Source organism: Tiliqua scincoides, chromosome 2, assembly GCF_035046505.1.
Source record: "Tiliqua scincoides isolate rTilSci1 chromosome 2, rTilSci1.hap2, whole genome shotgun sequence".
In the NCBI taxonomy this organism is placed as follows: Eukaryota; Metazoa; Chordata; class Lepidosauria; order Squamata; family Scincidae; genus Tiliqua; species Tiliqua scincoides.
This window is the reverse complement of record NC_089822.1, coordinates 201336313-201355261: the sequence shown is the minus strand read 5'-3', so window position 1 is coordinate 201355261 and position 18949 is coordinate 201336313. Positions and strand designations below refer to the sequence as shown.

General features: G+C 46.0%; 1 protein-coding gene across 2 annotated transcripts in view; it reads right to left on the bottom strand.

The window, feature by feature from the left end:
• PDLIM7 (PDZ and LIM domain 7) overlaps positions 1–18949 on the bottom strand; it is a 44728-nt gene that overhangs the window by 13881 nt on the left and 11898 nt on the right. The window contains exons 3-7 of one of the 2 annotated variants that reach the window (XM_066618541.1): positions 6072–6223; positions 5396–5426; positions 1840–1856; positions 1074–1157; positions 77–231 (exon numbers count right to left, since the gene is read on the bottom strand). In XM_066618541.1, the coding sequence (XP_066474638.1) occupies positions 77–231; positions 1074–1157; positions 1840–1856; positions 5396–5426; positions 6072–6223 (439 nt within the window). Of the gene's footprint in view, positions 1–76; positions 232–1073; positions 1158–1839; positions 1857–4123; positions 4297–5395; positions 5427–6071; positions 6224–18949 lie in introns of both variants that reach the window. The other variant, XM_066618540.1, reaches the window with a different exon arrangement.

Here is an 18949-nt window from a genome sequence, read left to right as displayed (position 1 = left end):
TCCTAGTCCTCCTATGGCTGGAGTGAGGGACTGTGGAGCTATGTACCCAGAGTGGGTCCCAGGGGGAGGCACTTACTGAATTCTGTGCCTGTGAGATGGGCCAGGATACGGAAAGAGCGAGACTGGGTGGTGCCAGTCCTTGGTCGCCAGTCCTCTGTGTCCTCAATAAGCCTCCTTTTGCTGGAGTCATTGGGTAGGAAGGCCGGCAGGGTCACCAGCCTCAGAGAGTGCCTACAGACAGACAAGGACACTCAGCCAGATTGGGACAAAAAGGGCAACTGCCAGGCATGCAGTTCTCTCACTCAATCTCACAAATCCCAAAAAGCCTAATATGTATTGGCACCCTCAAGCCAGTCACAATCAGGACATAGACAGTTTCATAGTTCTGAAGGTCAGACTGAATAACTGCAAATGAAATGAGTGACTTTGCTCTGCAGAAGTGGTGGAGAGATTTTCAAGTCCCTCCCCTTCACTCCCTTCTCTGATTAGTTTGTTTAGCTGAAGTTGCCACTTGAAACAGAAAAGCTGATCTACTGCAGCAGTCCAAGAAAGGTCAGTCTAGGCTAGCATTCTGTTTCCCACAGTGGCCAGCCACATGGCCAGCCGCTGGAAAGTTCAAAGACGGAGTACAGCAACAGCCACTGCCTGCTTATCCTCAGCATCTGGTACTCATAACGCACTACACACATACACACACACTGAATATGGAAGATCAAGGGCTAATGGTCCTTGATAGAGAGATCCTACAGTACCAGAGCTTGATGGGCCGGTGGCCTGACTGTTAAGAGGCACCTTCAGTCTTTGGGCCTCTTATGCCAAGCTGCAGCATGCAACCCTCCGTTTCTTGGCGCTTTAGTGATTTCCCCTCAAAATGGGGATTTTTGCTTTTTAAGGCATCTATCATCTGAACACTAACCGAGGGAATCCTCCTGACTGCTCCCTGAAGCTTTCAGGGCAACCTGATGGAAGGGTTTATTCACATACTCTAATGGCACAGTGGTAGCAGAGCATGCAAGAATCACAACAAGATGTACCAGATATTGCTACCGCCCTCCCCCTCTCCCAAGCCTTACTTGTCCTCAAGATAGTAATCACCATAATCAGGTACGGGATTGCTTTTGGGTGAAGCCTTCACCTCAGGGGGTGCAGCATTAACCCTGACAATAGGAACAGTGAGAGAACAAGAGAAAAAGGAGAATACAAGTCAGGTCATAAAGTCTGCTCCGCCCTTCCCCACACACAAATAGAATTGAAGCTTACACACTCCTTGCCTATTAGCATCACTTTTATTCAGATCAGGCAGTCAGTTACTGACAACCACATCCTCTGAAGAGCCAGTGTTGGATTATCATGCTTGTGTGAAAGTGCCAGGAAAGTTCCTCAGACACCAGACTACAACCCTTGGCCCTCACAATGCAGCAGCCATGGTCCTAATGGTTCCTCTCACATGGATAGGCATTTTCACCTCAGCCTAGCCTACTGAGCCTAGCCCAATACACCCACTCAGCCACTCAAATGCACAGTCAAAGGGATGCCAAGTGACTGTCCTGCTTACTATGGCAGACCAGACCATGTTCCTCTTGGGCACTGAAGTTGTCCGACTGTCTGCCCAACATGCACTCCAAGTCACATTTGCTTTGGGAAAACACCATTTGCTGCCCCACCCTCCACAACTGCATATTCTCCATGTACGTCAACATGGGAAGTGGCAAATCAGCAAAGCCAGAGACACAACAGGGAATTGGAAGCTTTTAGGTGGATAAACTAGGTTTAAGACACACAAGTTAGCAATACAACTTATACGTATATCTAAGTCTAAGAAGCAAAAATCATACTGACTTGTCAGGATTCTGCACCTGCAAGCGAGAGAGAGAGAGAGAGAGAGAGAGAGAGAGAGAGAAGGAAAAGACAGGAAAGACAAGAATAAGTTAGAGGCTTAGAAAATAAAGATACTTCCATATTGGGGGTGGGGAAGAATGCCCTGCAAGTAAATCTTTTTACCATACTAGTACCAAGGGAACAAAACTGGGAAAATATTTTGAAGTGCCTGAAGTTCCAGTACCAAAGTTTTCCAGACATACACTGTAATGCTTCAGTGAGGCTCTATAAGGAAAGGAACTTCTTTCCCAAACAAAGGCAAGAAATCCCATTGTAAACTATCTGAACTCCACCCCATCTCTCTCTCTCTCTCTCTCTCTCTCTCTCTCTCTCTCACACACACACACACACACACAGGTGACAGTCTTCAAAAAGCTCATGGTAGTTTTTTGCTGAATGTTTTGCGAAGAAGTGCATGTTCACGGTGGGCTTTCCCCATTCTGTATACATTGCAGCACAAAAAAATTGCCTCTCTGGGACCAGAATGAGGTAGTGTGTATGGAAGAATCGGGCATCATTACCACTCCAGCCAATACCCAGGCTACACCCACCATGATGGTCCCATCTGTAATATCCAACAGGAAATGGATCTGGTACAGATGAAAGGCACTGTGTATGCTGCAGGATGAAAGTTGCACTGGAGAACACCTTGTCCAGATATAAGCCTGAAAAAGAGCTGCCAGGGCAACTTCGAGGCACCAAATTAAAGGAGTGGTCCCAAAGCAGCAATATTTCCTGCTATATCCCAAGCCCAGGGATCAGCAGCAACTTTCATGTAGGTGGACATTCAGGGCTGCCTGTTAGAAGGAAAAGTCCCTTTTGGTAGAAAGCAATGGTCAGTGCTGCCAATGCAAAGCATACACCCCCCCCCCACCTCTTTCTGAAGCTTATTTGCTCAACAGTATCAGTGAACCAAAACTGGAAAAATCCTGCTACCTGCAATGCACCCCTAATCCCATACTACACAAAGGGATGCTCCATGCCACCACCAGTATGTTATGATATGGCAGGAATTGCCCTCTTGCCTATGCAGCATTAGCAATCACAAAGGTGTGTGCTATTCTGTTTACAAGTCATCCCTCCTCAAACAATCCAGTAGTTGAATTTTGCTGAGATAAATCTGGATTCTTTCCAGATGTTGCAGTCAGATTGCCTACCAAAGCCTTCCTCAGGGAGACTCCCGTATATGCATGCCTGCAAGTGGCAGACAACTGAAGGTGACAAGGACAAAGAAACCCACCACTACCCAAGAGGATAAGAACATACAAAACAGGACAAATTTAAGGTTCAATGAATATGAGTGATCACCACTCAGATAGCAGCACATTTTGACGTTTTATGCAGTTGGCATTTTATGTTTGTTCTCTCTGGAAGCAATACATGCTCTCACTCTAACTTTGAATTCCCAATCTTTTCCTCAGTAGACTATAAATCCAGGGTTATCACAACCACCATGTGCTGGTCTGAGAAAAGGAAGAAGTACCTTAGCTCTGTGGTCAGAAGTACCGGATTTGTTTTCAAAGGCTGTTTAGCTGAGAAAGGACCGAAAGGATGGGGTTGGGTCCATCACTCAGCAGCTGTCTGGAGCAGCCAGCTTTGTGCCTAGTGATGCTGAAATCAGGAAACTGATCAAAAGCATCTGTGGGCCAGTTTTGAGACTACAATAGATTTACTAGCCAGAGAAGAGGATGACACAGTTGGATCCATAAAAGTACCACCATTCACTCCTTCCGTAGCAAGTCAACTACCTATAAACCAAGTAGAACACTACCCACACTTTGCCACAACATGCAGCTGCTTTGTGTTGGTGGGCAAAGAGAAGGACAGGCTAGCTCCTGGGACACAGCACCCAGGTTCCTAACTTCTGCCTAGGATTGTATTTGCCTGGGAGATATGAGAGGAGACTTGATAAGCAGAAACATGATGAAAAATAAGCCAATAGTTCTGGTTTTTCCAGGCACTGTGTACTGAACATTCTATTGCAGTTTAGGCATTGCAATGGTAGCTCCAGCCAACAGAGGTCACTGCAACATCAGCATTTTTCAAGTTCTACCACAGATTCTGAGACATGGGGGTGATTAGCTGCTGCCAATACTTACCCATCACCCTCCCACTGAAAACCACACATGCAGAGCTTGACATGCAGAGTGTGGGCAGGATACTGTGGCAGAGGTCTGCAGTGAAGTCACTGTACCCCAACCCTACCCCACCCTTAACCAGGATGGCTAGATGCACAGCAACATACCCATTGTGCTGTGCAGTGCAGATGGACGCTGGGGGAGCGTACGGCACAGGTTTCGTCACCAACCCAGGCTGAGAGTTAGGAGCAGAAGTGATCCCAAAGGGCCGGGCTGTTTTGTTGAGGGCGGAGCTGGGAGCGAAGTTATATTTCGGGGGCTCAGAGGAAGGGAGTGAATCCTAAGCAGAACACAAAACACACACAAACACCCAAGCTGACAGGCAGCATGCAAAAGCACTTGAGTGCCAGGCAAAGCCAAAGTGTCCAAGGTGGAACCCAGGTGGCTGATTCTAGGAGTTCTAGGACAACAGACGCAGTCTTCAGTGCTTACACCAGGCAGTAGCCAAGACATAAGCCAATGCCATGTATGTGCCCAATGCCTAATCCCAAGGCAGGTATCATCTCTGCCACCTGTTTGGCCCCACCCACCCAAAAGCAAAGCAGAAGGGACCACCCTTGTGACTACCTGAGGGTGGTGGAGAGGGGGAAGGAACACAGGACACTCCCCTCCACCCTTGGCAGGATGGTAAGGGCAGTTTACCTGGGCACATGCTGTGGCATTAAGAGCAAAACAAAGCCATGCATCTCCATATCTGAAATGTTGTGGTTCTTGAAAGACAGAACCTTTCTTCAATTGTAAAAATCCCTACGGGGATTTAGAACGGCCTGCCTTTGTAAACCGCCTTGAATAAAGTCTGAGGAGAAATCTGACGACCAAGAAAGGCGGTATATAAATACCTGTATTATTATTATTATTCTACCCACCACTCTGCCCAGCTAGCTTCCCTCCTCCATTGAGAGTATCATCAGCAGAGATACTGTCAACCAGAGAATAAACAGCCTGGTCACAATCTCTATTCCCCTGAACAGTTTGAGCGGCTGGAGGTTTCTTGCCTCCTTAGCAAGTCAGAGCCCCAAATCCATTCCAGCAGTTACAAACCAGACCATACAGAGCAAGCATAGGCTAGGCAGCAAGAAGGTCAACTTGCTGCTCCAACCCAGCAAGAGGCATTCAGCTCCAAGATGCCATGTCTGCCTTCCAATAACTACACACAGTCTCCTTTCCAACACCCTGCTTTGACACCTGGAAGCTTTGAGGCACTGTCAAGGCTAGAACAAGTCACTGGACCCTTAGGAGGGATGGGGAAAGTACTGTACAGCACCAACATCCCACGCCATTCCCGCATATATTCCACAGTTCCCCTACACGCATGGCAAGGCTGTCATCCAATTATGTCACCAAAAAGAACCACTCTGAAGAAGCGGTAGAGCACATACCTTCTGAGGTTTGCCTAGGATGTTTTTGACTCTGCAAGAGAAGAGAAAGGCGGCCATTAGTGCAAAGACAAGGACTCGAACACAATCATTTTGGTGTAGAATTATAGACAGACTTCTGCAAGTCAAATGCTTGCTGAAATGGAGATATACTGGTGCAGAGACAGTCCTTATCTAAAAGTGCATGTAGGGTTGGTGCAGTCCTTGACAAAGCAAATAGGTCCTATGACATGAGGCATTAGGAAGGCGAGAGAAGATGCTTCTGTGAATCTGGCCTTGAGTCCAGCTTTACTCCAAGTCCTATTTGTGTTCAGCAGGTTTAATACTAGATGAGTGTACGCAGAATTGCAATCCTAATCACATCCAGGTTGTCTGGAACCTTTCACACTGCAACAGAAAGATGCTCACTCTGTACATCTGTCCCAAAGTACTCTTGTTGGTGTTAGCCAGGAACCTTCACCTACCAAGTATACATACAGAGTAAATGATGCTAGCCAATTACCTTCTGTTGAGTGGCAATGGGCAAGGTAGTTAGCCCGCTGCTAGGTCTGTATGTTAAAAGTTACCCCAAATGACTGGGTTGGAGTGTGAGAGGCATGATGGATTAAGCCACTTCCTGGTTCTATAACACACAGTATACATCAAATGGCTGAACGCCCGCCCCCCCAAAGCCCCTTACCTGCTCAGGCTGAGAGAAAGCTTGTCCCCACAGGCACGGATCTTGTTCTGTGCTTCTATGTGGGTCAAAGTGCTGGTGTTCTCCCCATCAATGCTTAGCACCCAGTCACCTACTCCTACACCTGCCTGGATGGCCTTGCCCCCAGGGGTGAGCTGCAAAGGAAGGAAAAAGAAGAGTGTGTTAGCCAGTGTGGCTCCCATCATGAAAAGGCACAAGTAGGCAGGACCCCCCCCCCAAACACACACAGAATAAGATCTGGATTAGAAGAAACTGATTTCATTCTGTTTTCATAAACTCCCCTGTAGTTTATGCCAAGTCATCTAGTACAAAGCTGTGCACTCAATTGGTCACTACAGAACGCTGCCACCAGCAGCACAAATGCTAGGCCCCAAAGAGGCTCTTACCCCTAGCTCACAGGATGACACAGCTTGGCCTTCTGTTATTCTCTGGTAAGCTTAAGGTAAGATAACTCCTACCCCAGGCCCCGTTTTCCTCTCCACACAATTCCCTACAGCTACTCTAGCATCTTGAAGTGAAAAGACTCAACACACGTTAGCATTCTGGATCAACATTTTTCATATGTGAGGTGTAGCCACCTTCCCCTTTCTCAAATGGGAGCAGAAAGGCGTGAGATATCTGGGAGTGCCTGAAGAGGGAGAGAAAGGAGCAAAGAGTGACCAGATACAGAAGGGAGGACTGGACTCCTGGACCCGTTAGCAGTTGAACAGAAGAGCAGGTATCACTGCTCTTAGCCACAGACAAATCTGCCAGCAGTACAAAAGCCCTGCCTTCCTTTGCTTCTGGTCACCTTATTTGGATCCACTGCAAAATGTTGAGCAACCACCGCATATTTATTGTGCAATAAAAACAATTTTTTGGAAAAGCCCAAGGCCTATGGGAGAGTTTAGGCTTACTAATGAATGCAGCAGACCAGAGAGAGTAGCCTAAACACAGCCTTGCAGTTGCCAGCTGCCGACCTGAAATGCACTCCTTCGGCCTTTAACTGACACATGGCAATTCTCACAGCAGCCGTTGCCCCAATGATCCTCTCTTTGTCATTTAGTTATTAAAGGCAGGAAGTGAAAAATCTTACTTAACACCCCAGAAAATTATGTAACTTTGTAGTCTTATCACTTATTTGCACCCCCCTCCCCAGCACACACGTATCACCCTTTGGTAAGCAGCCAGAATGAACACATTCTGTTCAAGATAGTTTTAGATTGTATGAAAAATTAAGTTCTACAAAAGGCTCAAACAATAAATCTTAACCCTACAATCTTTATTACTTCTGCCACAATATGCTGCACATGTGCCACACAAGCAGTGGTTTGCATCTGTCTACTCTTTCCCTGCCTCAGTTGTATACTATACTTTTTATCTCTCTTTTAAACAACGTCTACGGTCTGCAAATATCAATAGTCTTTAGAAAACAATTGCATGAAGCCACAGAACATCAAAAACTATCAGAGGACAAGACACAAGGGATGCTTTAAAGAGCAGTTTGTGCTTAGAGCAATGGCAGATAGTCATAGGTACTGAAACCCCAACAGAGGAATCAAGGCCTTCCCTATCCCCAGGCTTGGAAGCCTCCATGAAAACTAGAAATGCCAGAAGAGGGCCATACTCATTCATTCATAAGCAGTTACCATCTGCTTGCTTCCCCCCCCCCCCAAACAGGACTTCAGTATCTTGAATAGTTGTCTGACAAGCAGAAACACAGCTGTTAAACCTGTCCTTTGCATCAGGGAGCCATTTACCTACTGAGGTTCTGGATGCCATGTTGTTTAAAGAAAGCCCTGAGCAAAAATGTCTGCCCTATACAAAAATGAATGTTATGCTGCGTATCTACAGGACAAGTAGGCAATCCATTAAACTGAAGTCATTGCACCACCCCCACAGTATAACCCACATGCCCGGAACAAACCTATTTGGAAATATAACATTGCTTCCTCCATTCCAATCAGCAAGATGCAAAACAGGCCTATTTCGTAGGCTCAGAGATGATGCAAAATGCCACTTGAGACTAAGAGACCAGAAGAGGGCTAAGGGGCCAAGCTTTGTTGTCAACAGTTTACGGGGTTTTGAGATCAAGTTTAAATCATCATGGTTGTGAGAGGGAGCACCCTGAAGTTAAAGAGGGCTACTAATGGACCAACACTACACACAGGTAAAAGGTACAGAGGAATGTATGTTCAAGATCTGGCAGCTTTACCCTGGTCTCTTAATACTGAATAGCATCAAGTCTGCTTATGAGTTTGATGGAAAATCCTACAAAAGCTCGTCCCGCTGTTAAGTTAGTATTTTAGATTTCAACTGACAATTTCTATTCTTTTTTTTCCACATTAGATGGTTGTGTAATGCAACAGAAAAGCTGCAATAGAAAAGTCCTATTGGGGGACACACAGAAAGTACAATGGATAGCATCTAATGATTGATGGTGGCCAAGTCAGGTCTGAGACTCAACTCTTCCCTTCAGTAACCTTCAGACAGCATTGATGCAAATGGTGCTTGGATACTGAGCTTTTGGAGTGGCACATTCAGAAAAAGGATCACTTGATCAAATATTTACAGCCCTTGAACCAAAGCACTTACAGATAAGACCAAGGTGTCGTAGCCTCCATACAGCATAGAAAGCAGACTAAACACATACTCTCATCTGCAGACCTCTCTTATCAGAAATATTTGTTTAAAAGATTACTAAAGTGCTACCCAAAAGGCACAATCAGCTATATGGTTTTAGGAGATTTTCTGAAGACCTGGCATGAGGCTCAGAAGTTACACTTGCTGCTTCTAGGTCATCTTCCTGCTTAGGAACAGCTGAAATTGACTTCTCTGTATTTTCAGGACTCACTTTACCTTCCAAATAATTGTGTTGGGACCGGAAGTGTTTAATAATTTTTTTAAAAAGTTAACAGGTTCAAATTATGAAATCTTGCTTGCTGTATTGGTCTAACCAAAGACAAAGTACTTTGGGGTTTGACCCCATAAGTTGCCAGTTGGCCATCCCAGAGTTATTACACATCTTTTGTAGCAAAGCAGTAAATCTCATCTTCACAGCAACAGTGTTGAACTGCACTAATTCATGTGCAATTTCATCTGTGAAAACTGCAAATTAGAGATTAAGACAGAAACTAGAACTAATTGTTCATCACCTGAAGCTGTGTGAGCTGTAGGCAATCACTATGAAGTTGGGAGATCTTTCAGACAGTAACACTCCCTTGGCACCACCCCAAAGGCCCCAATGCAAGGTAATTTCTAATGCAAGGTTGAGCTTCTTGAGCAGGAATATTTTGTTTTTCTTGCTGTCAACTACCTCCCATTACAGGTGACCGCCCAAACTTAGTATGGAACCCTGGATGCCCTTTCACCTTTCCCCACCATCCAAGCCTAGGCTGGTAGTGAACAGAGAGAGGGCTTTCTTGCTTGTGGTATTTCATATGCAGACTACTCATCCCCCCCAAAGCATAACTGGTATGAACTCTGATGTCTTTTCAGAACCATGCAGATCCACAAGTAGCTGTGGAAGCTCCACAAGCACGACTGACTATTGGTGTTGATGGGAATTCTGACCAACACATAGTTCAGCTGTCCTGCTCATACCCTTTTGCCAGTCATTCACCACTACTTTAGTCTTCTCCATCTCCTTTCCTCAATCAACCCACAACTCAGTACAACCAAAACAAATGTTAAACATTAACACATTAAAAACAAAGCTTTAAAACACACACACACACACACACACACACACACACAAACAGAAAAGCCTCCATGGAAAAAAGGGTTTCCGAGTGAGGCACTATCATTAAAAAGTCCAGATGACTCTCAGAAAGGACTCTCCCTTCTTATGTTAAGGAAGGGATAGAATCCAGCAAAGTAGAGATTGAAGGTGGGTCCGACTCCACCACAGAATCTCTGTGGGTTAAATTACCAGGCCTGAGGAGCGATGTAATACTGGGGGCATACTATCGTCCTCCAGACCAGAAATCGGAAGGGGACTTTGAAATGAGGAAACAGATCAGGGAGGTGACAAGGACGGACAGGGTTGTAATCATGGGGGACTTCAATTATCCTCATATTGACTGGGCCAATTTGTGTTCTGGTCACAAAAAGGAGACCGGATTCCTTGACATGCTAAATGACTGTGCCTTAGAGTAGCTAGTCATGGAGCCCACCAGAGGACAGGTGACTCTGGATTTAATATTGTGTGGTACTCAGGACCTGGTTGGAGATCTCCGTGTGACGGAGCCGTTGGGGAACAGTGATCATGCTGCGATCCAACATGCACATTGGGGGAAGAATACAGGGCAAATCTCTCACAAAAACCCTTGACTTCTGACGAGCGGACTTCCCTCAAATGAGGAGGCTGGTTAGAAGGAGGTTGAAAGGGAGGGTAAAAAGAGTCCAGTCTCTCCAGAGTGCATGGAGGTTGCTTAAAACAACAGTAATAGAGGCATAGCAGAGGTGTATACCACAAAGACAGAAGGGTTCCACTAAATCCAGGAGGGTGCCCACATGGCTAACGAGCCAAGTTAGAGAGGCTGTAAAGGGCAAGGAAGCTTCCTTCTGTAAATGGAAGTCTTGCCCTAATGAGGAGAAAAAAAAGGAACAAACTGTGGCAAAAGAAATGTAAGAAGGTGATACGAGACGCCAAGAGAGACTATGAGGAAGGAATGGCCAACAACATTAAGGGGAATAATAAAAACTTCTTCAAATATGTTAGAAGCAGGAAACCCACCAGAGAAGCGGTTGGCCCTCTGGATGGTGAGGGAGGGAAAGGGGAGATAAAAGGAGACTTAGAGATGGTAGAGAAATTGATTGAGTTTTTTGCATCTGTCTTCACGGCAGAAGACCTCGGGCAGATACCGCTGCCCGAACGGCCCCTCCTGACAGAGGAATTAAGTCAGATAGAGATTAAAAGAGAAGATGTTTCAGACCTCATTGATAAATTAAAGATCAATAAGTCACCGGGCCCTGTTGGCATCCACCCAAGAGTTATTAAGGAATTGAAGAATGAAGTTGCTGATCTCTTGACTAAGATATGCAACTTGTCCCTCAAAACGGCCATGGTGCCAGAAGATTGGAGGATAGCAAATGTCACGCCTATCTTTAAAAAGGGAAAGAGGGGGGAACCGGGAAACTATAGGCCAGTCAGCCTAACATCTATACCGGGTAAGATGGTGGAATGCCTCATCAAAGATAGGATCTCAAAACACATAGATGAACAGGCCTTGCTGAGGGAGAGTCAGCATGGCTTCTGTAAGGGTAAGTCTTGCCTCATGAACTTTATAGAATTCTTTGAAAAGGTCAACAGGCATGTGGATGCGGGAGAACCCGTAGACATTATATATCTGGACTTTCAGAAGATGTTCGACACAGTTCCTCACCAAAGGCTACAAAAAAAACTCCACAGTCAGCGAATTAGAGGACAGGTCCTCTCATGGATTTAGAACTAGTTGAAGACCTGGAAACAAGAGAGTGGGTGTCAATGGGCAATTTTCACAATGGAGAGAGGTGAAAAGCGGTGTGCCCCAAGGATCTCTCCTGGGACCGGTGCTTTTCAACCTCTTCATAAATGACCTGGAGACAGGGTTGAGCAGTGAGGTCACTAAGTTTGCAGACAACACCAAACTTTTCCGAGTGGTGAAGACCGGAAGTGATTGTGAGGAGCTCCAGAAGGATATCTCCAGACTGGCAGAATGGGCAGCAAACTGGCAGATGCGCTTCAGTGTCAGTAAGTGTAAGGTCATGCACATTGGGGCAAAAAATCAAAACTTCACATATAGGCTAATGGGTTCTGTGACAGATCAGGAGAGATCTTGGTGTGGTGGTGGGCAGGTCGATGAAAATGTCGACCCAATGTGCGGCGGCAGTGAAGAAGGCCAATTCTATGCTTGGGATCATTAGAAAAGGTATTGAAACAAAACAGCTAATATTATAATGCTGTTGTACAAATCTATGGTAAGGCCACACCTGGAGTATTGTGTCCAGTTCTGGTCACTGCATCTCAAAAAAGACATAGTGGAAATGGAAAAGGTGCAAAAGAGAGCGACTAAGATGATTGCTGGGCTGGGGCACCTTCCTTATGAGGAAAGGCTACAGCGTTTGGGCCTCTTCAGCCTAGAAAAGAGGCGCCTGAGAGGGGACATGATTGAGACATCCAAAATTCTGCAGGGACGGACAGAGTGGATAGAGAGATGCTCTTTACACTCTCGCATAACACCAGAACCAAGGGATATCCACTAAAATTGAGTGTTGGGAGAGTTAGGACACACAAAAGAAAATATTTCTTTACTCAGCGTGTAGTTGGTCTGTGGAACTCCTTGCCACAGGATGTGGTGATGGCATCTGGCCTAGACACCTTTAAAAGGGGATTGGGCAAGTTTCTGGAGGAAAAATCCATTATGGGTTACAAGCCATGATGTGTATGTGCAACCTCCTGCTTTTAGAAATGGGCTATGTCAGAATGCCAGATGCAAGGGAGGGCACCAGGATGAGGTCTCTTGTTATCTGGTGTGCTCCCTGGGGCATTTGGTGGGCTGCTGTGAGATCCAGGAAGCTGGACTAGATGGGCCTATGGCCTGATCCAGTGGGGCTCTTCTTATATTCTTATGTAGAAAACAGCAGGCCACATAGTAGGGCCCCTAACATCAATCTAAGCCATGGCTTGGGCAGGTTTATTTGGTAGAGCTTCTGAGGACAAGAGGGACCACCTTCCCAGGCCAACCCCTGAACATTCAGTATTGGGGGCAGTGTTCACCATCAGAGAGACACCATGGTGCCCCAATGCAGGGCCCCCAGAAACTTGGTGCTAGTCCTGAAAGGGCAATGCCAGGTACCATAACCTGAGCAGGATCTGGACTTGCAACCTTTCTTTATCTTTTTCATACTGCTGTACATCAGCTCCAGCACATGGGTAGTTTAATGACATATGAATCCTATACATCTGTTAAAATGGTGATCAGCTGATCCAAGTGGACTCTGGAGTTCTGTGGAATAAATTGCCCATGCCCACCTAGCATTCAATCATTTTGTATTTTTACAGGAATCATCTGACCACCACCACCCCAAAAACTGGCACTAGGCCAGTCTTCTGCTTTCAGCTATAGGAAAATACTGTTGTGAAAGACTAAGAGGTTAGGAGTTCGCTAACTCAGACACACATTGAGAAGACAGACATCTGCATGTGCCACCATGTGCACACTCACCCAAGCCCCTTTATTTCACACCAATATGGTAAGGTAAACAGAAGCCCAGACACCAAAGAGCAGAAGGATATTGACAGAAAACACAAGTCTGCAGGCAAAGAAGCAGCATGTAGAGCTTTGCAGAAAATACACAAGTTGTGCCTTCTTTGCTTCATCCATCCCTTGGCCCCTCTAAAAAGCAGAGAGGGAAAGGGCAGGAACAGGACTGGGTTCAGCATTCTCACAATTTCCCCAAACATTACTAAAGCAGGACTCTGCAGAAGGGAGCCTGGAGTGAATCAACGCCTATGCAATAACACAATCCATGTGTCACACTTATGCTCCTCAGACCTAGAAAGCCACAGGAATTCTGGCCTTTATGTCTGCTTGCAGAGGGATGCAGCCAGTCCACCTCTCAGCAGGCTCACCTCTCCCAGCCATCTCATTCATCTCCCTCTGTCAGTAGACAGAGACATTAGCTCATCAGCAGCAATGCAATACCCACCCTGGGGGCAGTGAGGCGTTAACCCAGAGCCTTCCTGCTCAGCTGGCCCCAAACAGAGGAGGGTTATTGCACCATACTGCCAGCACTGAGTGGTTTCACTGGCGTCGCCAGGGGGGTGCGGGGGGGGGGGGGTGCGAGCCGCACCAGGTGAGGTTGATATATAACACGATGCCACTGAGTGGTTTTTGGAGCCACCCAGAGATGGAAACTTAAACCCTCAAGCCCAGAGTCACCATAAGGCATGCTGAGTCCTCCATACAGCAATCTATACAGACAATCAGAAGGGGGATAAACTAGTGGTTTCTTCTGTACTTTTTACAGGCATAGTCTTCAGACCACTTGCGCCGGCATAGAGAAAGTTGGCTTTGTTTAGGAGCAATTAATTTCCAGAACCAGGCCTGGAATTATCAGGACTAGATGTGTCCAATGGCTGAGGAGAGACAGGAACCCCAGCTGGTGCAATCAGAGGGGTGCAGGAGATAGTTTCCACTACTACCACTGAGAAGACTTTCTGCTGGCAAATTGGGGGGAGGGCTATTCCAGAAGCCTTAGCAACTTCCCAGAGGGGTGCTGGGAGGAAGGAATGTTTGGCCCCATCAGCACTGACCTATTCACATCAAAGCATGTTGGGGCTGGTAAGGCCAAAGCAATGCAAGAGAATCACATGATGGCTTCTCTCTTCCCGCTGCCTCTCCCCACCTCAAACTAGACAGGATGGGGATACGACAGTGTTCTCTCCCACAATCAGTGCAGACAGTAGAAAAGGGGTTGGAGATGAGGCTACAGCAACAGTGGGACAGGAAGAGGTGGAGATGATGACCAAAGTGTGTGGTGGGGACCCACCATGAGTATCCTACTCCTTAGATTCTCCCCCCCCCCCAAAAAAAAACCCTGGTGCTGATCCTGTACAGAACCAAGTTGCTTGCTTCAAAGCAATGTGCTTTTTGTCAAGCTTGCACTGGGCAACCACCACATTACAAAAGGTGGAATCAGCAGCTTCAGGGCTATTTATTCCAGAGATACAGGAGCACTAGTATCAGGACAATCTTCTTCCTACCTCTTTCCCTGGAGCATGAAAGAAACAGTGATCTTAACTATTTACAGTGAGTCCTCTCATCATAAGAACCAGGCACATGTCCACAACCACTGGATCTCAAGCCCAACTGTATAGCCACCTTCTCACATATCTGGAATGGGGGGAAAACAGAAAAGACTTCTGTGTTCTTACCCCAGGTACAATGAGGAGTGATAAACAGCTTGCAGTCATTCTTGCTCTTTTGGGATGAAAATCTCCAGGCCCAGGTAGCACTCCAAATCCAGTTCAGCACAAATATAAAAACCAGACTGAACATATGCTGTCAAATCTCAAGGTAGTTCTGGACGGAAAATCCCTAAGCAGAGCCCAGCAGCAACCAAGTTTTCTCAACACAGGTTCATGGAAAATCCAGGCTTTGTATTCATACTTACTACCATGACAACACATTACAAGAGAGCCATGTGAAACACTGAGGACAGAATGCTCTAGCAGCGCTGGAAAAATAAGAATAGCATCCCTAATAAGGGTGAAGCTAAAAAGGAGTTCTGCCAAGATGCTTCCCCTCATGTAGCAGTAGCGTCATCCCTTCAGGGCTGATCATTTTTTTCTGTAAGACACTGATTCACTGTCAGTTCACATCAACTGCAATAAAAAAGTATTCAGGGAAATAAATGCATGTGTGATCCCATAATACACAGGGCAACAATGCAAGATAAATACCTCTGGAAAAATCTGGATTGCAAATTTGCTTTCAACAGACTTGCTGTAGCCAAAGAGTTGTATTCTCAGGATTACTTCTCCAGGCAACTGTTCTTCATAGAAATACACCCCCAGAGACATCTACACTGAAAGGGAAAGTGTGAACATAGCTGGAATTTATGGGCACCTGAAGGGCAGATCAGTTAGGTCAGAAGCATTTAACTCTTCAGAAAGGGAAAGGGAAAGCTGAGGGTACAGCAGCTATAGTCTTGCCCATCTACTCAGGGGTTTACACCAAGTAGGCCCTGCTCACTGGGAATCATGAGACACCAACATATTGCACTCCGGTCATAAGCTAGTAACATGTCTAGAAGTTAGAAAAAAGTCATTCCACAGTTCACAACAAACCCAGAGACAACCCTGTACTGTTCTGATGCTGAATCAGATTTGCTCATTTCCACACCAGACATGTTATGAAGACAGAGGGTATATCCTGTGAACAGGACGAGTGATACAATTCCATCATCCAAGGACTGACACACAGCAGAAGCAGGACATAGCGTATTGGGTTGGGCAGCAGAGGAAACCCAGGGGTGCACCAGGCCTTCATTTTCTGGCAGAGTCCATTCCACTCCCTCCTCCCCATTTCTTTCCTTCTTAATACACATTGAGCAAGTTTTAAAACTATCATGAGGCTGTGTATTTAGCCAGGCTGGGCAGGAAGCCCAGGGCTCCAGTTCCCTGCCCTGTGGATAGCCAGTCTGTTCCCAGCCCCGCAGCTTTGCTGAGGCCCCGCTATCTCTAGCACAGAAAAAGAAAGGGGGTCAATGTTCCTCCTGGGAACAAGCACTTTCCCACTTCCTGTCTGTGGTGGGGTTTCAGTCCTGAAGCCAACAACATCAAACCGAGTCTGGTTTTCAACCACGGAGGAAAGCAGCTTCCTTCCTTTACTCTCCACCCCTCAGGACTTCCCTTCCATAACCTTTCACATTTCATGCTATTCCCTCCTTGACCTTCCTCAATGTGATGGTCATCGCAACAGAGTCCCCACACCTGCTTACTGCAGCTCAGTTTGTGACATGGAACAGTAACATGAGCCAACTCTTCAGAAATATTCTCAATAGTTAACACAAGTAACTACCACAGTGTTACTAGCTTCAAGCAGGGAGAGGCACTAAGCTGTTTTAATGTTAGGGAGGGAAAAAAATCTTCTTTTCTGATATCACTTTAGAGTAGCATTGCGGATGTTCTGCATTCATGCCAGAGAAAGTGTGATTTTGATGTGGAATTCAGCATCAATCATTTCAAAAAGGCAAGTTTCTAGTCCTCAAGGCTACACAGACATTGTGTATGTCACGTACATCTTCATGGACAGGTTGCAGGCCCGTAATGTCACCTGTAGTTTCTTATGCCTCCTTCCTAGAACTTCATGAACACGCCTATCTCATATATTGTTTATTAACCATACTGTATTGCAAGGCTGTTCTGCCTGAAGACTGGGGTATAAATATAATCTAAGTAATGGAGCACCTGCTTTGCAGGTTGAAAATCTCAAGTTTGATCAGCAACTGTATGTCCCACACCATGTGCATACTCAAAGGTGATAATCCATTACTTAACAGCCCACATATAATGGAGGGGGGAGGGTAGAGGGCACCTGAATAGGAGAGGCCATAGCTCAGTGGCAAAGCACCAGTTTTGCATGCAGAAGGTCCCAAGTCAAATTCCTGGCATCTCTAGGCAGAGCTGGGAAAGACTCCTTTCTGGAACCCCAAGAGCTGCTTCCAGTCAGCATAGACAATATTGAACTAGATGGCCACAGGCAGCCTCTCATATGTTCAAATGAATGCAGATCAGTAGTGAAATCACAGAAGTTAAAGGACAACTGAGGTCGTTTCCAAGGTCAGGAGAGACTTAAGTTTTTTACCTCTCACCATGGGCAACATATGAAATTGGCAAAAGTTATTCAATTTTGTTAACAAGTCACAGGAGATTTCTTAGCACAGATTTCCAGTTTGTCCAAGCATAAAACATGCACTAATTTAGAAGTTATTCCAGAAACCTACCATGTTTTTCATAGTCATGCTAAAAACAAACCCTAAACTAGTTTGGAATCATTCAGCACTAGGACTTTAGGGAGAATATCAGTAATCTCATGCCCAATGAATAGCAGCCCTGAACCAGTTCCCAGGCCAGCAGCCTATGGGGAAAGACGCCCCTTTGGCCTGGCCAATGGGCTTCCTTGGACAAAGCCCACCTTTCTGCATCCCCATTTAACAGCAAGGCATGTATTTTTATCCTTCACCTGACCTCAGCAGTTCTCCTTGGTTTTTAGAACTCTGCCTTAGGACAGCTGAATCAGCCAGGCATAAATCATTCCCACCTGCTCTTTTCCATCACCCTTCATGGCCTCATCCTTCTGCAAGGACAGGCACCTGACATCTGTGCTTTGCAGTATCCTTCTCTAGCCCCTTTCTCTGGATGCGTTCTCAAAGATCTTCCAATAATACAGCCAGCCTACCAGAACACAGGCATTAGACCACAAATGGGACACGTCAACTGGCTAGAGACAGAAACCAGAGCAAAATTATTTCTTCAGATCACCAGTCCCTTTGCTCTAGCTCCAACAGCATGTTCCTTCCCAGCTGCAGGGAAATAAATCAAAGAATTGGGCTCCTCAGGCTGTAGGCAAGTTGCAGGATCACTCCGATACATTCAGGTAGGCACAACAGAAGCATCTGTTTCCTGACTGCATCATCCCCACCTACTTGCCAGAATATGAATCACCTACTATCTTTTGGCATGAGCCCTGGAGAAGTCACAAGTTCACCATGAGCTAAAGGAAGCCTAGCAGCACAGCAGTCACATAGTCTGTGAACCGTTAATTATGAGGCACTGAGATAATGAGCCAGACACTTCTTCCCTATTACAACTGGTCTACATTTATTTAGTACTCACCCTGAGGTGCTAAGTGATCAGACAAGTGTAAAGCTCCCTATTCCTGTTCCACAGCTTCTTTCATCTCTACCCCAGCAATCAAAGGGGATCTTTCTAGAATGGGCATGGGCAGAAGGGGAATCAGAACCTTCTGGTAAGTTGCTGGGTGATCTGTAGTAATCTACAAAGGTTTCCAATGCCAAATTGTTTAACAATAGCAGCAAAAGAGCTTTTTGCTAAATTAAATGTTTGTTATTGAAGCAAAGAACACGGAGGGGCAAGAGTGGCTTGGTGTGCAAAACGACTCAGTTCTGGCACTGAAAACAAATTGAAAACTGAAACCGAGCCCAGTTCCTCAATTCTAAGGACACGTCTGCCCCTGCCCAACCCTGTATTTTGCCCTTGGCTCTGACTCAAGGACCTCAGTGTGGTGATGGCCTTGCAGCTGGGGACCAAGGTATCTCCACTCAAAAGGGTCAGATCTGGCCCAGAAGTCTCCAACTGCTGATCTTTGTAA